Source organism: Mugil cephalus, chromosome 5 (assembly GCF_022458985.1).
Source record: "Mugil cephalus isolate CIBA_MC_2020 chromosome 5, CIBA_Mcephalus_1.1, whole genome shotgun sequence".
NCBI classification, from domain to species: Eukaryota; Metazoa; Chordata; class Actinopteri; order Mugiliformes; family Mugilidae; genus Mugil; species Mugil cephalus.
Genome location: NC_061774.1, coordinates 6,363,381 through 6,384,895, shown reverse-complemented (window position 1 = coordinate 6,384,895; position 21,515 = coordinate 6,363,381). Strand labels below are relative to the sequence as shown.

The window sequence follows — 21,515 nt, the reverse complement described above, 5'->3', positions numbered from 1 at the left end:
CCTCTGGTAAAGAGAGACCTAAATCTTCCTCCCTTGCTGCTCTGTGGAGGTGCGCCTAAGATCCAACACCATGTTATACAAAGCTGAAATTAACTTTTTTTAAGTGGATTGACAGAGGGGACCCTATCAACAGTGCTCAAATCTGTTGATATTGAATAGTCAGGTAAATGAGAAAGAACAAAATGCCTTGCTCGAAGATATCTGAAAAAGTTTGACTGAGGCAGACTGAATTTTTCACTTAGCTGCTCAAAAGATGCCAGGCTGTTGTCTATGAACAGGTCTTTGAAGCGCATAATACCCTTCCTGTGCCATTCACAAAAAACAGAATCCTGGCAGGATGGTTTAAAAAGATGGTTTGATGCGATGGGGCTCAGGAGAGAGAAGCTGTGAAATCCAAAATATTTCCTAAATTGTGAACCGGGCAGGTTCATGGCAATACATGACATCACATGCAGTAAGTATACTAAAATTCACTAAAGGCCGTAGTGTCAGCTGTATGGTCTAATGCAAATATGGGCATTTCCTTGTTTAGCCTTGTTTGGAATTACTGCAGATATTTAAGTGAGTCTTTTAGATTGTTTTTAGTGTCAGACGTGTTGCATTTGTCTGCATCTGATGACTGATTTGTGTGCATATAGATCAACAGCTGGATGGACACTCTGATGGCTCAGCACCATAATCTGTTCACCAAGCAGGAGAACAGGCCCATGTATGTCCTCACGGTATGATAATCCTGCATATGCCATGTACCTATTAACTCTTTTTATTAAAAATAAAAACAGGTGACTTACTAGTAGAGGGGAAACTTTATGCTCCACAAACTTCAAATGTTGCACAATTGTACAAAGCCTGTCTAACGTAACATGAGTCTGCCTCTGTTGACTTGGTGTTTAGTTCAGCACTGGCGTCGAGAAGCGTCCTGCTATCTGGATCGACACTGGTATCCACTCCAGGGAATGGAGCGTGGACAGCCAGCAAGGTGTAACCAAACTCAGTCATTTGACTTGATGTGTTTATAACTGCCCTAATTATTGCTCAACCAATACCATTCACAATCAGGTACTAAATTTCTCATCAAATTATTAAATTAAAGCCACTGTATAGAATTCCACATTAACACATTAATGAGCATAGAATGCCCTTTTTAAAAACTGAAATCCTAAATAACAGGAATTGGACTCTGCAATAAGTGATTGAGTTCATGTATTACATTCCCTGTACTCCTTTCATCTCTTTCCTCTATTCTCATAAAACCAACCTCAACACCCTCCTGACTCATTATTACCACCTCTGTCCCAGTCAATGAGTCTGATATTTTTCTGCTCTTTTTCTGCTGCAGCTCCTGAATCCAAGAATATTAACAAAGCGTAAATAATTAATAAAATCTGATCAAAGCTTAATAAAAACAATAAATCAAAATAAATATAGTTAAAGCTGCACTAATGATAGCAATTAACCAAATGAGTGGTATGTAATGTGAAAGCTCTAAATGCAGCACTGAAAAACTCTGTGTACAATCAACAACTAAATTTCTGTTTAATCACAAAGATGTATATTTTATTTTATTTGATGTTAATATTTTGTAGCAAATATACACATTTATGTTGTACAGATCTTCTGTCTCCTCGTTACTGTGAAACGGGACACTGCTCAAGCGTCATTTCTGTGCCCACAATCGATCATAAATGGATGTAGAAAAGCTCTTAACATACTAGTGTCGTAAAATAATTGTTAGGTATCAATAAGAAGATCAACAAGGAATACTGTGATAGACTGTGTCACATCTGTCAGGTTCTCAGAACAGCTGTCATTATGGATAACCATTAAAGCTGAGTCTGAGTCAAAAAGCAGTCATTATGAAACACAAGTGTCAACAATGCTTGGGACTGAATCAAATAAAGATGAATACAGAGTAATTACGGCTCATCTGAATCAAAATTCATTGCTCCTAAATAATGTTATACGTTCTGAATACACATTTTACATATAAATACCACAGCAATAACTATTACAAATGAATATTTATCACAACACAATACCACAGAAAATTACTCCAAATCCAACTGCAGTTGTCAGAGCTTGATCTCCCTGGGTCTTGTCACAACAGCGAGGTTGAATCCCCCAGGAAGAGTGTGGCAGAGAGTCAATGGACCTAATACAGAGTGCTTCTTCTCCAGGGGCTTATACACGGGAATGTGGCTCTAGTTTCACAGTTATCACTCACACAGAGCTGTCAAACGCTTAGTGGCATTCTCTTGATCCAATTAATTAGGGCCTAACAAGGCATGGGGAGTGAAGGGATCTCGTCCTGCAGGGTGGTGACAGAGTCAAAGGCCTCCACAAATGAGGCCAGCATCTCGTCACACGCCGGCCATTAATGAGACATGTGAAGCACTGCTGCGTCAAAGGAAGTGGTGAATTTAAAACATTCTCACTTCGACTTTCACTTACACATATGCATCGACTAGCCAACCAATCTCCCTCATAAAAAGAATATTTTTAGAGGTTTCAAATCACCCTGACATCTAACCATTTAATAACTTATCTACCGGAGATACCAGCACTGAAGTCAAAGTGAGATGGTTATCATCTGTACATTTGAAATTTGTCGGCTGAGCCATTTCCTGTGCCTGAAATAATTAAGCAGTCGTGAGTGGAGGTGGCATCCTCTCCCGCGTAGAGCAGATGTTGTAAATCCATTGCAGCTCACAGAGACAGGTGCCCTCCAGCCGGTTCCCGTCTGCTGCTTTGATAATGGCATCTTTCCTTTCCGGGAACATTGAAGGAATCATGCAACACATCGGTCCAACCTCTATCATCTCCACAGTACAAGGTTATACAGGCAACACGCGCTGACTAATCGCTCAAGGAGGGTTCTTTGTGGAACTGTGAATAGTAGAATAGAACTGTGTCATATACCTAAAATCTGAGTGTTTTCATTCATCAGATGAATATGCACAAACCACACACACACACACACACACACACACACACACACACACACACACACACAAATCCACAACCATCATTCACTAGCTGGGTTAAGATGGAGCCCTATATTCCGATTACAATCGGTTTAGAAGCCCAAAACGAATTCAAATACTCCATATAAACACCTCAACTGGAATAGACCGAACTGGAATGAAGTCGGGCTTCATTCTGTCTGAGCATGCTTTGTCTTGATGCAAATGACATTCGAGTGACGTATATAGAACGAATATAGAAATATTGAACTGTTTAAAAAGGTCCATCAAAAATTAATTGATAGACCAGAGCATGGAACAAATTGAGACCACTGGAAAACCTTGAAGACCGGCTACTATAAGGCTAAACAACACTTTAGCAAAAGTGGATATGACCCCACAAACCCTCCGAATCAAGCTGTTGCTTGAAAGTGTTGCTTTGAAAGTGTAAAACCAATAGCAACTACTATGCCGATTAGACGATGTTTCCATTGATCTGCGCATGTCACACATCTGTAAAACGGCTGTTCCGATTAAAAGTAGTGGAGCATGTAAACATCAGATCAGAATAGATCACCTCGCATGTAAACAACTGACCTGAAGCCTTAAATGATTTAAAACGGAATGAGAAAAAAGTCTCCATGTAAACCCAGCTACTCATAGCACTGTCCATGTAAAACTCAGACCAAAAGGAACTTCTTACTGTGAAAGGGTTCTTACCAGTAATCTATTGGCTGATGAATTAACTAGATGGATGCTAAAAAATAAAATATAGAAAAAAAAGAGATTTGTCTACTACTGAGGTGATGATGTAGGCAGCTACAAAATGACAGAAAAACTCAACAACAGTTGTTGAGGGCCCTGATGAGTCAGAGGAAAATGATCTGTCTCTTATCAATATTAACAAAGAGATCCCTGATTCTGTATTTTTATGGGCTGGCTGTGTGGTCCCCTTTACCAGCACTCTGCGGTATTTATTTATTTATTTATTTTTCCACATTTCACAATATGTAACATGATGACCTTAGGGAACTGACACTTAGCAGGTTGGCAAAGAGTAGCCAGTTTATGGCTATGGAGTAGAGAACACAGGCATGTCATATTACTACATAATTGCTTGATTGCAATTATTCAAACTGACTATTTTGCATAATCTTAACAATTGGTTCCATTTACTAAAAAACAGCGCACACGTCCATTTCCACAGGGATATTTAAGTGGAGCTCACATTTCATCCCCTTCTTCTGCTATGGTTTGATGGCCCTTGAGTGGAGAAGGAATGAAATCAACAATCAGTTTATCTTAAGGGAGTACACTTAATTTGCTACGCATTATATTTGAATGTTAGCATTCAAAGCAAAATGACACAGCACCGGAGTACGACTGAGGCCGCATTTTATTTTTAAGGCAAATAAAAGTCCTTGGCTGCCAAAGGTACTCATGCCACTCATCTATGGATCTATGAATTTGCCAGACTTGGAAATCTAGCAGTAGCTGGTCCATCTCTGCTAGCAGGTAGCGAGGAGGCTTTTTGACAGGTTTTTAAACATAAATGTTACAGAGCCAGTTTCTGTGCATTGGATGATGTTTAGTAATTCACTGTGGTTTAAAGAAAGAAGCATTTAACACAATGCTTCGGAAGTTTAAAATTTAAGAAAATTAACTTAATTCAGAAAACCACAGGAATATTTGTGCAAGTTGCAGTGTGTGTTAAAAATACCTACGACTATACAGTGACATGTAACACACGTGACATATCGTATTTACCTTTCATTGCGTTGCAGAACTGATGTATTGTGATACCATCGTTATAATAGTGGTATCACACTCTGTTTCCCATTCCTACTGTCAGATGTTTCTGTGTGTGGTAACAGCAGTAGAGTGGTGTGGTTCAGAGTGAGGAAACATAGACAGGGAGAGCCCATGGATTGCTACTAGGTTGCAATCCTAATGTTATTCTACCATTTCCTGTATTTCATATTTCTCGGTCTAGACGGTAATTCAATTTAGATTGTGCAAACAAGCATTTCCAGTCATTCCTTTTTATTGTGGTTACAATGAGGCCACAAACTGATTTCACTGATTTGATTAACTGAAGAGATCCTCGTAGACATAAAAGATGCTGAATTAATTTCTGTGAAAACCTGTTTGGTGCAATAACTCAGCTGGTATATGGTCTAGTCTGGGAACGCTGATAAGAAACTATTGCATTTGTTGGCCAAACTGCAGTGTAATCCACTTGGCTGGGCGTGTAAACAAACAATGAAATGGTAATTAAATGCTATAAAACCTGAGACTGCACTTATTTTAATTGAATAATAGCCATCGTATAGCTTATAGTACATATGCAAAGCAACAGATACCAAGTAGTTGAGTTAGTCAGCGCATTCATCCTGCCTGTCATAAACCAGTTTTGGGACCACACTGATAGGAGGCAGCTGCATCCATCATTTCCAAGCAATGTTGTCTGAGCTTCTTGTCTAGTTTTGAGGTTGCTTTATAAAGCTTTCTCATTTTTTCCCCACAGTTTTTGACATAAATGTATAGAAATGTAATCTAATAGTGTTTATGGAGAAAGTGGAAAGTACACAAGAAACACACCAGCCAGAAAAAAATATGACCAATGTGTGAAGCTTTTTACTACATTAGGATTGGAAAGGGGATAAGGAAATGAAAGAGGGTACGGGAATAAAGAAATGACAATCAGAAGCTGCCATTTCTGTTTGGAGGGGGAAAAAAAACACAGGAGATGACGGGTTATCAAAAAGCCACTTCACTACCTGCACTCTGTTATTAATGCCAGGAAGTCAAAAAAGAAGCTCGCTATATTTATAAAAAGTTGACTCACGGTTATTAACATCAAAATAAGAAAGAGTACCATTAATATGAAGTCCACTTCTGCTACTCTTGTGCTTTTCATTGGAGTTTTTCAGAATAGTTACATCTTCCTGAATCTCACCAAAACCTATTGGTGCCGACACACGGGTATTAAAGTCTGACTTACAGACAGAGGTAAGTAACTTGGGACTTACTGGAGACCAAAACATATGTCCTTGGAACTTTGTTCCATATATTCCTCCAAGATTCGCTTCCATTTATCTTCATGAAACTTCGCTCACCCCAAATAGACTTAGCAGTGTCCCAGAAATCCAAGAAAAAGGCAGAAAATGGAGTCTAAAGTCTCCATTTGAAACTGTGTGACAATGGGACTATGCCTGCTTCTCTGGAACAGTCTTTCTATCTGGATAACCACTGACGGGCTGAGTTAATGAGCCTCTGTTTGGCCCTAAGAGAGGCCACTGTATGACTGTAACCTCAGAGCCATTTTCTGAATTTCCTAACAGGTCCATTGGAGATGGAGACTCAGCTTTTTGTCTGATCAGTTCTGCAAGGACTGTATCGTTTTCACCTTCTTCCTCTAAACTTTGTAATCATCAGCAGTTTTCAATGAATGTATCAGGCTGTTTGAAGGAAAGCCATTTTGTGAATATATCAGTGTCACTAGAGTTTGAAAAATGACGGAACATTGATGCTTTTCTCATTCCCCTGAGTGACAGCTATACAGTCTGCTTTTAGTGCTCCCCTGTCTGTTGAAGGCATCTTTTTACATTTAGAGAATCAGCCTGTGGGCTCAGTCACTGATCCAAAAGACAACAACTGAGGTCGACCAGAACAACCAAAACGAAGAAAGGAAAGGTTCTTGCTGTTATTTAGATTATGTAATATAGTACAGTGCGCTCATTGCCAATGTTTCTTAGGTTAATTTTCCTGGAAACAACATCAACTTTCTGTCATATGTGTGATATAGCAATGTGCTTTATTTCACCACCACATTTCATCCAGTAATACATCTTGCAGACAAACATTATATATACATAAATACAAAAGAAGACTGATTTACAACAACCAAGATTTCCTTCCACTAACAAAACACTCGACCACGAGGGAGACTGTTCTTCCAGCGTTAACCGCACTAAGTTTTCTTGCCAAAAAACTTTGTGTGGTTGATGTCGCATGACTCTGGCCTGATGCAACAAAGTAAATCCTTTGTTTTAAACAGGTCACTGCCTTTCAGTTTTTAATTATGTGCAATGGAAGATCCAATTGTGAGGAAAAGGTTATTCTGGCATTATGGGCCACTGTAGACTGTTGCCTGTGAGTAATTAGTAGTACATTATTGAACCACATACATATTTTTTTCAAGCTGAATTCTGTAAACCTTGACAATGCATTGAATTGATCCCCTGTGATTTACACTATCATTACGCAGATTGTTAACATGGCCACACTAGTAGTAACTGCAACTGGTAATTGTTATTAATGATTTTATACACCAAGGTCTGTTTAGTGTCTTACAAGTATTACTTAAATCATGTCAGAAATATGTTGGTGGTGGTCCTTTTGCATTGTGGATAACATTTGTGTCAGGATTTGAAGACACAATTTGTGTGTATTTCTTTCCTATCTGTCCACCACAGGTCCACCAACTGTATACAAGTACAAATTTGATTTGGTACAAATATTGTGTTATTCACTACAGTTAAAGGTAAAATAGTCAGTATTTTAGATTATCTTGGTCATACCCAAGACTGATTTGAAAATAATGCCCCAGCCTCCCAACATTAATTTTACGATTTTTTTCTGTAGAAAAACAAGAGTGATTTTAAGTAATCAAACAGGCATTTAAAGGGTTAAAATCCTCAAAAATATGGAATTTTGTGGTAGTTTTGTAAAGTGCTTCAAGAGATTTATACAGAAAATAAAACAGAAAAAATATAAACCAGTAAAGTTTTTATAGCAGTCCTTAATCACTGAGGAGAGTAGTCATTTTTTTCCACAGTGGTCTGCTGACCTATTATTATTATTATTTTTGAATTTCAAACTTTGTAGAGAGAGGCTTACAGTGATGCCTGAGGGTTAAGCAGTATGTTTTTTGTGCTTTCTTTGTGTGATATTGCTAGTGTTAAGCCCTGTAACTACAGACAGGCAGACATTAAACACAGACATATTAGCAGGTGAAAACTTGATTGGCACAACTTGTACACATTTGTCAGATAAGCCACAACATTACGTTTCATTTGGACTTCCTGTCTCCTTTCTGCTCCGTTTTGTTCTCCGCTATCTCCCTAGGGAAATATCTGGCACTTTAGCTGTACTCCGCCATGTTCACCAGCAAGTTTTTATCTTTTTCTGTCATTGGTGCAGGTTGGGACACCAAAAAAAGTGAGCTTAGCGATTTGTAGAGCTGCGGGAAACTGCAGAACTGGGTGAAAGCTACCTCTGCATTTCACATACGAACTGATTATTTTTTGACCTATTGTTAATGTAAAAATATTATTGCAGGGGAAATATGAGAATAAAATGGGTTAACTTGAACAGCAGTCATTTGTTTCTGCAAATTACCTGCTTCTTTTCTCCTAATAAGAGAACGTGTTCAATCACATAAATCTCCAAATGTAAACACATTGGGTAATTGGCTAACAAGGATATAACTGCAGGCAATCCGCTACAATAATGGATTAGGGCTTTAAACTCAGACTCATTTATTTTTCACCCACATACATCACTGCTAATCAATGGTATGTCTTAGGCTTAAACCCTCCCCCAGCACGCTCTGACTGTGTCACTGCTTGTCTCTGACTTCAGACAGTTCCACTGTGAGCAGCTCTTTTACTCTCAAACTTTATACACCGTTTAAAGTTATCACACGTTAACATTATGGGTACATGATTATGTGAGAAACTGAATAATATTACCATTAAAATTAAGAGCCATCAGACTGTGTGACGTCGGATGAATGGCAATATCGTAGCTCAACCGCTTATTCAAAAACCCCAATAACTGAATACAAAGGCATTTTATGGGCTCTAGAGTTGCTGGGGAACAAAGGCAGTCTACAGGAAACGTGTAATAGCCATTCTGCCTCTGACACTTCTAACCCCCATCTCTGCCAGCATGTTACTAGAGTTATATTCTGTAGACCATGACGTTCATGTGCTACAACACTTACGCTTGGCGGCTAATAATAAGTTCAGCAAAGGTGCCTCTGAGACAGATTAATTTGGTTATCCAGTCAGAACCTGAGCCCCTGGAGTGTTTTATATGTTGGTAAGATAAAAGACAAAGCCGCATTTACAAGATTTCCATTTAAACCTGCAATATACACTACCGGCCAAAAGTGTGGACACACTTTCCCACTGAACTGAATGAGAAGGTGTGTCCACACTTTTGACGGGTAGTGTACGTGCAAGCAGGTTAAAAAATACGCCTACAGAGAACACGTTTTCAAGTTTACAGTGTGTGATGAAGCTGTGTCACTCCTCATAGGCTGACTTTCAGTGTGGTTATGGCTTAGGGCGTAGAGTGATGAACGAACATCAGTGCACAAGGAACCCAGTAATTGTGCAGTGTATGATCAGTGCTTTTATTTAAATCTTTGTTGTGTGCTGTACTTAATCTGTGTTATTTGTATTTGTTATGTTTTTCTTATTCTAAGAGGTACCTTATACACCAACCTGTGCTTCATATTTAATTGACGTCTTAATAACCAGGATCCATATCACACATGTTTATGTCATACACTTATTTAATTAAAATGTTTAATTTGATGGTTTAGTACTATTCATGGAATTGACTGAAGCACAATGCCCTAAAATACACATATGACGTCTGCCAATACAAAACAAATTTGGGAGTCGAGTCAAGTTCTGAATTGCAGTATCCAATTAATATTAATTATGGCTATGTGCATCTTTTATACAGTGTCTATGGTTGGGCAGCCTAATAATCAGCTGTGAGTTTCTATATTACTGTTTGGGAGCATAGGCACAGGGGTTGTACCGACAAGTCGACTTTACTGCTGTGCCATGATGCTTTAAGCAGGAAGCCGATAGTTGCAGACCACTTGACAATAATGACACTGACGTCTCGAGACAGGTGACGAGCCCAGTGGGTCATTGCAGCAAACTAGTGGTTTACCAAGCGTGTGGAAAGATGAAGCCCATTTTTCCGCAACATGTAGAATATGTAATACTGAAATACAACAGAAGCACTACTGCAATGCACACTCATCTGAAAAGGCATCAGCTAAAGCTGGTAGAGGAACGGTCCAAATCCTTTCAATAGTAGTCAATTAACGACTTCAGCTCCTGTAACAGAGGGAAGGCTGCATATCAACAATTTGCTGATGGATTTCATTGTCTAAAGTTATTAAACCTTTAGCTGCTATACATGTAGAAGCTCGGTCAAGCTTCAGTTAACTTGCAGAAAAGCCTCCTTTATGTGAGACTCTACAATGTGTGTTCAGGTCAAGAATATAGATTTCATTGTTGCATTTTATGTATGATGTATGATTGTATAACGAAATCAGAAGTCGTTCAACCTAATCTCACCTATCTAATGTCTATATTCTCTGACATGCAAATGGAAACAAAATTGCAAGTTTAGCTTCTATATTTTGGCCCAGGACTGGATGGAGGGATTATATATCCCCGTCTGGCCTGGGAGCGCCTGGGGATTCCTCCAGAGGAGCTGGTGGAAGTAGCCGGTGAGAGAGCTGTCTGGACTTCTCTGGCCTCGTATTAAAAGTTTTTTGTTAGCTGCTCTAACTACTAAGTAAAAGAGACTTAGTTGTGAAAAACATCATGCAACTGAATGCTTGAATTTCCCCGGTCTTGCGTTTTGTTTGTTGAACAAATCAGACACGTGGGTGGTGATGAGGCCTCGAACCAGACTTTTATTTTCCTACAATCAGTACAAAATGGAAAGGACTATCTGCTGGAAATTTGAGTACCATGGAAAACAAACTCACAAACACCATGGTCTCAGTCCATTTATTATTCATCAGTCTGTGTCAAAGTTGAACATAATTCCACATAATAGTTTACCTCCAGAGTGGAACACCTGATGCAGCAAAGATTGGTTCCTATCTATACATTACGTTCTGCATTCTTTAGACATGGCACAGCATGCATTCAAATACATACTGTACTATGGCTCCCACAGCTATAAAGACTGAGTTGTTGCATTTATTTTTCTTAAGGTGACACATTCATTTGCCAAGAAAAATGTTATAGTTTTGTGGACATTGTCTACTAGAAATATCTACTGCAAACGCTGCGGTGAAACAAATTCCCCATAACGCAAACACAGCTAGATAAGGTGCACACATTTTGTGATTTAGCAGTGATGAGAGTGGAGCTATTTAACCTTGACCAGCAATGACTGTGAAAATTCATTTTGTATCATTTGTGTGGTTTCTGTGTTAAATGGATATCAACGCAACTCCAAACTCCAAACAGCACCATCTCCTCTCGCCATTTTACTGGGATTAAAAAACTGACCTACCTATCCCGCGGGAAGAAAGCATGAGTATTTAATGGCTTGTCTCTTCACCATGGGTGCTACCAGCTTCAAATGAGATTCATGACAAATGCTCCTACAAGAGGCCAGCCAATATGCTAGATAATAGCATGCTTGGCAGTACTTATCGGTCTCCATTAAACACACAGGTCATATCCTGCAATGTCAAAACCATTAAATCAAAGCATACAGCATGAAGCTGGGCTGAATCGGGGTGCTGTTGCAGTAAGCAAGCAGTCCTGAATGAGTTAACAGTCTTTTATACCATGGAAATTTGAGGACAATCTAAGAAGGTGTGACAGATCTTTATCAAAATATTTAAATTATATGAGGAGCAATAAATTTGCATATCCCTGTCACCTGCCAGTGGTATTTCACTGTAACCACCAGGGATCACTCCTTACGCCTTCAACATGACCTATTAATTTCAAATGCAATCACCTTGGCTTACAACTGATACTTGATGTGAAATGCTTGTGACGTGTCTGCATCTTTTGCCATCCCAAAATAATACTGCAGAGAAATTATTACCTAACCGAAAAAGAAGACACTGCACAATTGGGCTTAATTCTGTGTAATTTTAAACTTCACTGTGGAGCTGTCAGAGGGAGCCCCGGTGCACATTTGTCATGCAGATAAGATAAAAGCTCGGACAGTCAACTACTAGCCTCGGATTCATTTTCATTTTCCACAACAGTGGAGGCAACAGTGATTCGATTTGAACTCCACCCCTCCTCTGAATGCATAAACTGACCCTCTGCTATAGATTAACGTCTTCCTCAGGACCTTCGGGCGTCAACTGAGCGTCATCTCCGCTAAAGGTTCACGTCTCGGCTCAGACCGACCAATCTAATCATGGCGTGGATGCAGCCAATTAATTAACAAGCTTTAACAAACCAAATCCTGTGTAAACATATTGATTTAATGGCATTCCTGGGAAATCATTTCAGTCTATTTCTACAGCTTTAAACCATTATGATTTATAATTATAAATTATTATCGTAATTATTGAGTACAGTTTCGTCAGAGGACCAGATTAAGATTTCCAAGGGTCAACTTAACTAGAATTAGTGAATGTTTTTATTTTTCCTTGTAAAAAAAAAAAAAAATCTTAAATTGATTGGCCTGTCAGTCAACTAATTAATTAATTGCGTAATCATTTAAGCTGCATGGACTTATAACATGGATTTTTATAATGCAACTTGATGTGCTAAATTGAAAAACGTTAAAAATTCTGTACGTTGTTGTTGACATTGATTGCAAGGCCTCTTGTCTTGCTGTCTCTGAAGCTCGCAATAATGAAACTCATGGTTTATTGAATTTTCTTTTGAACATGGCTGACTCCGTATTTCTGAGTAGTTCTTTGTGAGCACAAATAAGCACACACTGCTGTAACCCGAGTTCAGCTCAACAAAGAGAGGCAAAAGAAAACGAAGACGAGAAATAGTCCAACAATGCTCCCCTCTAATGGCTCTATTCCCAGCTGAGACTTACTGCTCCTGATGTTTGCTTTAAGAGCTCTTTCTGGAAAAGTGTGGTCATTCTGAGATCCCTCTGTGTTCGCTCGTACCTGGACTAACTAAGTTATAAGAGCTGGGTAATGTGTGATTTTTTTATTTTTCTCCTTATAAAGGCTTTGGATATCACAGAAGCTGCCCTGCGTTAATGTGTTGAGTCATCCAAGCAGGCTGAAGTTTCTGACCTTTTGCAGTTTGATCTTGGCTAATTGATTTGAGCAGATGGCTAAAAAGGCTCCATTTAGAAACTTAAACTAATCACAATATATGAATAATGTCTCCTGAACACACACGCTTTTATTCCACATATTGGTGAGAGGGTGGTTTTCAGGTCTATTTCAGGTCCGCTGTCTATTTGTAATCATCCACTGGCCATCAAATCATGCCAAAAAAGTGCTTTCATCGAAGGTCTGTACAGAGACAGAAGCTGATTCAGAAAGCAAACGTTTTCCATTCAGCTTTTCTTACTGACGTCTCCATTCATCTTTCTGATGAAGACCTCCTAAGAGGGTATTAATAATGAATACAGAGGGTAAGACATAATGCATATTCCTGTGTTTGTTAAGCAGGAAAGCTGGTTCAAACTGAGAATGATCCTCTTTGGTGTCATGCTCATCAGTGGATATAATCGTATTAGTTAGCATTGGGGCCGCACTGAGATTGACACGTTTGTGTCTGGTGACAAAAAGACACTGAGAGTCAAATAATGTGCTGCTCTCCTCTCAGAGACAGCGGATTATTGCCAAAAAACAAACAAACAACAACAACAACAACAACAACAAAAAATCTATATTCTAGTTTCATTCAATTACATGGAGAAAAGGTATCTCAGTGACACTTGGTGAAATGACAGATATGTGGCTGCGGATGGTAAAGATGGCAAAGTAATACTTCTGAAAAATAAAATATGATATTTTTCAGCGTGGGAGTGAAAAACCTTTCAATATTATTGTAAGGCGTATCCATTCATGATATTTCGATGTGTAGCGGTAATGCGTTGCGGCTGGTCAAAAGGCAACTAATAGTCCAAAACATGTAACCCACGCAAGCACACGTCTGCATACACTCAAAAAAAAACACGCACACATACACCCCAGGCGCACACACTTATGCAAGAGATATGTTATTATTATTTTATTTTTATTTTTATTTTTTTTATTTGTGACCCGTGATTTATGTTCCTGAGTTTTTGCTCATAAACAAAAAACAATACTACTTTCCATACTTACAGTCAAATCGGAGATACAACAAAGGGCTCAAAGACAGAGCGAGCGGCAAACTCCTTCTGAGTCATTTATCCACTGATTATTTTCAATGAAGCGCATAATGGAGCAGGTTCGACTACATTCCTTTCCCGCTGAGACTGATAACACTGAGGAAACTAAATAAATAATAATAAAAAAAGACTGGTCGCCACTTACCCAAAGTTATGAGGTGAAAGAGATAAACTCCCCACAGATCCATGACAATGTAAAATGAGGATACACGGTTTTGCGTCGGAGGTACACCTACAGCGGGATAATTACGCGTTAACAATAAGATATCCTGTTGTGCACTTGGAGATCATTATTTGCGCGAAGTGAACACTCTCTTCAAAAATCCTTGAAGCGTGTTTTAGCTATTTTGTTGCTGTCTGCTATATCTCAGAATCCCATCATTCTCCTCCAAGACGCTGTTAGAGTCGCGCTTTTGCGCAAAGGCAGAGCCATACGTGACAACTGCGAGGGAAAGTTGTCCTGTGCGCTGTATGGTCCGGTGTGGCAGAGAGGGAGAGACAGCCTTCTGTTGCGCGTCGAGGTGGTCGCACGAGTCCTTGAGTCCTCCGTTGGAGAGATGCTGAGTGCTGGGAAGAGCCACTGCAAGAGGGAGGAGAGGAGGGAGAACTGTTTCTGCGGGAACGGACATTAAAGAGCCTGGCTGCGTGGTCAGGGCAGGGTAATAAAGAGTGGGATCATGTTAATCCAGCAACAGAAACATCACAATGTTATGGTTATATCCGCAGCGTGCGTATAGTAGTAATAATATAATAATAATCTCAACCTCCTCTGTTGATTTTTAATACACTTTCTGGTATCTTTTTTTTATATAGTATTTAAATTCATCTTAGTGTTTATTTATAATGTGATGTTGATTATACTTTACCTAATATAATTTTAAGGATCATCTATTCAGCTCCAGCCATTCAGCTTTACTTGAACATCATGGTGATGTGTGAGCTAAAGAACTGCCTTTTCATAATTCCTGCTATTCATTCTCTTGCCCTCTGTCATCAACTCAAGGTCCAACACTTGTCATTCACTGTGCTTATATAACAGGGAGTCTGAGATTTGGAACAGAGATAATCAATAAAAAGGAGCATTAAAAGCGAAGTGAGCCTCCAATTTGAGGATAGTCTTTTAAGCTCTACCAAGTTTGAGCGCTTATAGCCTATATTTATGTCTACATGGGACCTCTAATTGGAGATACAGTAAAAACACAGACAAATAGGCATGTTCTTCCTGGGTTGGAGACGGTTTAGGAGGTGAGTGACATAAATTGGCTATATTTACTCTCAGCAGCTGTTTAATGATCAGGATGACAGCATTCCTGAGTTTTACAGGAGGAAAAGACTGTTTACAAGCCCAGAAAATCACCTGGACAGCACCCCGTAAAGGTTTCAAAATACATTCTCCAAAAATACATTGTTGTATTTATCAGAAACTGAAAAATGACCTCCTTTAGTTTCATAAAAGGAAAAATATTTAGCCCCTTCTGAGAGGAGGATTCAGTTCCTGGTCCGACGACCAGAGCAGCAGTGCTCAATTCTCAGCCCTGTTCACTGTTTTGAAACAGACAGTTATTGATCTTCCAGTGTTAAGAATTCAACTTTCGCACCATCTGTTCATTTTATGGTTCAGAAGCCCTTGTTGTTCAAAGAACATCAGTAGGCCAGGATGTGCATTTAGAGTTTGTTGACTCACCTTTTAGTGCATCTCCAAAACGGCAACAACAAATGGAGTTTCCAGATGATCCATGCAAACAAAGCTGGTGAAGAGCAGATAACAAAGGGTCACCATGTTGGAGGAGCCAGACTCAGTGTGTGCGCGATTCTCTGTGTGTGCACGCACGAGTCTGTGTGAGCGCAAAGCAACCCAGGGCTCCAAAAGGATGATCCAGCTGTGCACCAAAGACAGAATGAAGACCTTGGAAGAGCCATTTCAGCCTGTTAGCATTATCTTTACTGCCATCCATGTCTTTTCTGCATTAGTGCTTCACTGGACTTACATGGGCTGGCAGCTGAGAGACTTTGTTGTTTCAAGTTTTTGTTTTATATTTTTTGCTGAGGCCACAAGTTGGAAAGTATCTGTAAAATGCCTTCACGCCTCAACGATTGTAATTTCAAGTCTCTAACAAGCTTGCAGTGAGAATATTTGGAACACTGCATTAACATCTCTATTGGGACTTTGAGTGCTTAAACATGGGGAGATGGGCTCTGAAACTGCTTTATGAATCTTTAAGGAGCGACTCAGTGCCATGGGGATCTTTCCGTAAAGTACATATTTGCAATGTGCATCTGCATTAATTTGTTATTCAAATCAACATTTAATTTTGCATGAATGAAAAGGGCCCCATTGATGGTTTACAGAGAATTAGAGAGAAAATGTTTTCGGGTAAAACATTCAAGTGTTTGGCTCCTTCCCAGTGGACTGAGGGTGCAGAGGGGCTTGTCTTTTTCGTCCTCATTTTACACAGACCTAACGTGATCTGAATCTCCTCAGCCGTCAGTTTTCCTGCATGTTGGTCTTTTAGTCCAAAACCCCTCGTGGCGAGTGTTATTGTTTTTTCTCGAAATTACTCTCAGTAGGTTCAGGGTCTCTCACTTGTCTAGTCCCTAAATATCATTAGCCTCATAGCATAAATTGCCTAAGTAATTTTCTGAGTTACTGTTACAATTATCAATTAAATACCAATGTGCTCGCACAAAACTGTGCTTTTTCTTGTTTTCTGAAAACATTCGAGTATGACTTAGGCTTTTATGCTATTATGCTAATGATATGGAGAATAAATGGGCTTTATAAATATTCCTTAGAACTAAGACACAATTGCTGAATGTTTAGTGCTAAACGCAGACTTGTAACTTCTGAAAAACCAACAGAAGCATTGCTTGCTCCCCTGTCACTTTAAAGTAGAGTACCCAGTTTGACACGTACCTGTTTTTTTGGACGGTTTTAAAACTAGAATGATTTATGACGCAGTATCAGAGATGTGCTCATTATGCCACAGTTTGTCCATCCGTACTGCATGCACACTATGCATCCTATTGTTGTCAGTGTGGTGTCTCAGAAATACCCGGAGGGACGGTGGCCGCTTTACAATTTTATTTTGAGAGTAAAAATAAAAAAAGAGTTGGATGGACAAACTAAATTTGAGATTTAATGTTAATTTGATAGAAAAACAAAGTGCATTTATCCCAAGGCTGCTTGTACAAGGGGAGTTGCTTATTGTCATTAGTGTTTGCTAAAGTTCTCTTGCTACTTTCTAGCACAGGAACGCTCTATAGGCCGATTGGTGGACTACACGACGGCATCAAAAGACTTTGCAGTAGCAGATATGAGTAGCTGCAGTGGTTGATTGCTGTGGCTCGCTGCCTATGATTCCTGTGCTTCAATTGCTTTGCTATTTCTGCCAGGCTACACCAGTTTAAACAAAGGGAGGAGTTAAAGTATTATAGATATATAAATATTTTGGGTGGATTTGAACAGCTTTTTTGGTTGAAATCCATCAGCTGTATCTGGGCACAATGACAGACTTTTTTTAAAAACATTTTTTTACCTTTTCTAAAAGACATGCTGTCTTTTTATCATACGAAACTTCTCAATGTCAGAACTCACACAGCCAAATGGAGGCTTGTTAAAACCCCGTTGATGAGTCAGACAGATGTGAACTGTTTTTTTTTTTTGTACACATGCTTTATGTTCTTTACGCCTGTTGAGAAAACTGAATAAAGTCGGTGTCATTATGAAGCAGCTCACAGGTGTCACTAATTTAGCCACAACACTTTGTCATCTGAAGCCACGACGGTGTCACAGTGAATCTGCATGCGCAAAACAACAACCCTGAAACTGAAGCAGCCAAATATGCTTTTCCTGCTGTCATGCTTCCACGCTCCCTGCTGACCACATTGTTGCGATTACCTCTCCATCTGGAGCAGTCCACGTAAGAGTTTGCAGCACTTCAACTTTGTTGACATAAACTCTGTTGTACTGTACCACCTTCTGCTGTGGTCGGGACTCAGCGGAGGTAAAGCCTTGAGTTGTCTTGTGTTAACATTCGTGCAGAACATTAGGGAGATGTCAGTCAAGAAGCCTATATGCACCTTCACAAACCTGAGAGGAGGGTCTAAGCAGCATGAAATAAGTGGTGTGGGCATGTCTTTACATAAGGACCTAGCTTCTAATTGTTATTTAGATCTCCCAGCTTGTTTTTAATTACGTGGTAGTTGTCTTAATTGCTTCTCGTCTATATTTGTTGCCATAATTTCAGATATCGGACCATGCTGTCAGTCAAAAGAAGCTGTTAGCAGCCATTTATCCTTTGCACCGTGGTAAACAAGACGCACACGCTTGAACATTCGGCTGCATAATCCATCACGGTAAGCAGCCTTCAATTTAAGTTGCTTCTTTGGTGCCCAGGTTGAGAAGTATTGAATGAGGGTGCGCATTATGTGATATTCTGCTTACTGCCAATCATCTGACATTTGCAGGAGGAAATGGAAGTCTAGGGGGAAAAAAATAAGCCGTGAAAAGCAAACCGCAAGTTTTATGATTTTATCTGCTGGAGGCGTTTATGTCGGACGGACAAGGGAGCGAGTACACAGCTCTCCTGTAAGGTGGTGGAGGCAAGAGTTCATGTTGCAGTGAGTAATACTGAGCCTGGTGACATGTGTTTAAGGACTTCGTTCTACACCTCCGAACATTTAGAGTTGACTAAGAAGCAGCCCTTGCACGCATGAACGGCTCCCAGTATAGTGACGTCATGTCTGTACTTGATTGCAAACAGAGTAGTGCTTGTTCTGAGCGAACCTCTGGGACACTTCCTCTTTCTCTTTCTTCCGCTGTCAAACAGTTTCAGTGGATGAATATGGGACAGGCAGGAAACATCTTACAAGAAGTTCTTTTAAAAGAGTCTCCTTCTTGAATATTCACAGAGGCTTAATGTGATTTAATAAGGCTTTAACTCCTGCCGGCCTGCCAGCGTGAGCAATCCGAGTCTTAGCCTTCATCATCTCGTCCTCTCTGGTGTTTGACAAAGACGGACACCGCCGTTTGTCATACGCGCTGAGACATTACGGTGCGATCTGAGAAGGGTGTTTCATAGCAAGTGCCATGCCAAATAGAGCAATGCTCAATTGGTGCCAGACTGCATGGCAGGCATTTGCACAGACGGTGACTCCGTTACCTCTCACTGCAACAGATGGTGCGTCTCATGCACACTATGTGGAAGGTTATGTTGCTCTGCTCTGCGGAGTTGTGTCTTAAACTTGATTTGGACCACACAGCCACATGCGCAAAAATACACGCACATGGAGAGGAAAGAGAGGGCTCTACTGAATTAATTAATCAGTAAGTGCTGAAAAGATGCGTTGATGGTAGCAAGAGTGGAGAATGTCACACATGTTGCAACATCAACATAGTGTCTTTCCTTTTCTCTTCGCCTTTAGCAGCCACATACACGATATACAGTTTATGATATGTATATGTGCGGTCTCTTGTTTTCCAACACCTTCCTTTTACTTCAGGGTTTATCCATTTTCATTCATGTAATTAATGATTGGTATAGCAAAAAGATCACGTTACACTTGTTCCGCCTGAATCACAAATTTTTTCTTTTTTCAGTGCAGACTATTTATCTTTGTGGTAGGTTTAAGGGGTGATAAGGTTATCCAAGAACATCTATCACTGATTTCCTGTCAGTCCTGGTGGCCAAAAATAATCAGATGCCACCTGGATCAACAGCTCTGTGTTTTAAGCTCTGTAACTCATCTCCAGGGATTTTGTTAATGTGAGTTCCACACACACCAATATACACGGGTGAGTGCAAATATGTGTGTCTGCAGATATTTAGGATTTTGTAAATGGCTATTTGGTCTTTTCTCTCTGACAGTTTAATGAGAATGTTCACCGTGCTTTCGAGAGAGAGGCTCTCAGCAGATGTTCATGGGAAGAGATGCTGCTACAGCAATCTCAGCTCAAGCCTCTCTTTCCAACATTTAGTTTTCTGTTCCAAATATAAGCAATACTTAAAGCATATCTATAGCAAAGCAAAATAATATTTATTTATATAAGGCAGTTTTCTTAACTTAGGTTGCTTCACGTGAGCCAGTAAACTGGAAACAGAGAGGACATGCTCAGTGTGGGTAGGTATCTTAAATCATTTAACATCAGCTGGCGTGCGTATTGCATGTGGTTGACTACAACACTAATGTATCTCGAGCAGCTGCATATACTGTGTTTCAACTGAACTTGAGCTTCTCTAATCATGTCATTTTCCCCAGCGCCCTACAATTCAGACTTTGCATCAGCTGATCGTGTGCACACTCATATCCACCTGGGTATTACACGTGACACAAGAGACTTCACTGTCATATGTCGGCCTGGTCATCCCGACTGACATGATTTTAAGTTCTATTTTTATTGTGACATTATTAAGTAAAACCTAGAATACACAGTTCTCCACAAATGAGACACAATAAACTACCAAACAACTAATAAATAACTGTGTGCCTTCCCAGTGCTTTGTGTTGTGGTGCTGAACCAAAATCATCGATGTAAATTCTGACGGCCTTCATCAGAGCATGAAATAATTTGTGCTATAATTCACCTCTGATTTTCTCACTGTCACATCAAGAAAAAAACATTTGTTAAACATTGAAATTTTATCATGTGACTTTCTTAGCCAGTCAGCTGTAAAATCCTGTATATAAACGACATGGTCTTAATTTTCTTACCTTCCTTCTTTTCATGCTCTGTTGAAGGCCACCGGTCTGAAATGTTAGCATGTGGTTTGACTTCTCTGAATAAATTGGTGAAAATAAGATTTGTCCGCAAGATTGGTGTGTGCTCCCTCCTTACGAATGAACATTGAACTAATAAATAACGCCAAACATATTGTACAATTACACACTACACAAGAAACTTTATCACACATATCAACAAAGAAAACAGATAATAACACAATTAGATAATGATATGCAGATATCTTTGATTTAAACAAAGGAAGAATGCAGATTTAATCTGCATAAACAGAATGGACAAGCTTCGGGGACTTGTAAGGAACTCAATTCTTCTGAGTGGGGATGGGAAACATCACAGGGCTCTGCACTGGTTGGGGGGCCTGTTGTTTATAGTAAAGGCGAGATAATGAAATACAATCCACTGAGGTGAGTAAGACTAACAGATTAATGTGTCTGAATGTTTATCAGCCGTCAGACTCCTGCACATCAGTTTATGATAATGTGAAATGCTACCCACTAGGTTCTCCAGTGCAGCACCTTGCCAAATGACACTGCTGTTTTGCTGTAGAAGTTGAACAAGGTTCAGCTCAACAGTATTAGTTGCTGGAGCCTTTTATTTTTGGTACCCTACTGGGGTAAGATATCAACAGGGAAAACATTTTGTTATGCTTTTTCAAGCTC

The 21,515-nt window shown here is 39.6% G+C and overlaps 1 protein-coding gene across 1 annotated transcript in view; it reads right to left on the bottom strand.

Annotated features, from left to right (window-relative positions):
* The window catches only part of gfra4b (GDNF family receptor alpha 4b), a 43,231-nt gene extending 27,297 nt beyond the window's left edge, over nucleotides 1-15,934 (bottom strand). Inside the window, exons 1-2 of the mRNA XM_047584432.1 lie at nucleotides 15,802-15,934; nucleotides 14,263-14,697 (exon numbers count right to left, since the gene is read on the bottom strand). Of these exons, the coding sequence (XP_047440388.1) occupies nucleotides 14,263-14,305 (43 nt within the window). The 5' untranslated portion in view covers nucleotides 14,306-14,697; nucleotides 15,802-15,934. The remainder of the gene's footprint in view (nucleotides 1-14,262; nucleotides 14,698-15,801) is intronic.
* Nucleotides 15,935-21,515: the final 5,581 nt, after the last annotated feature.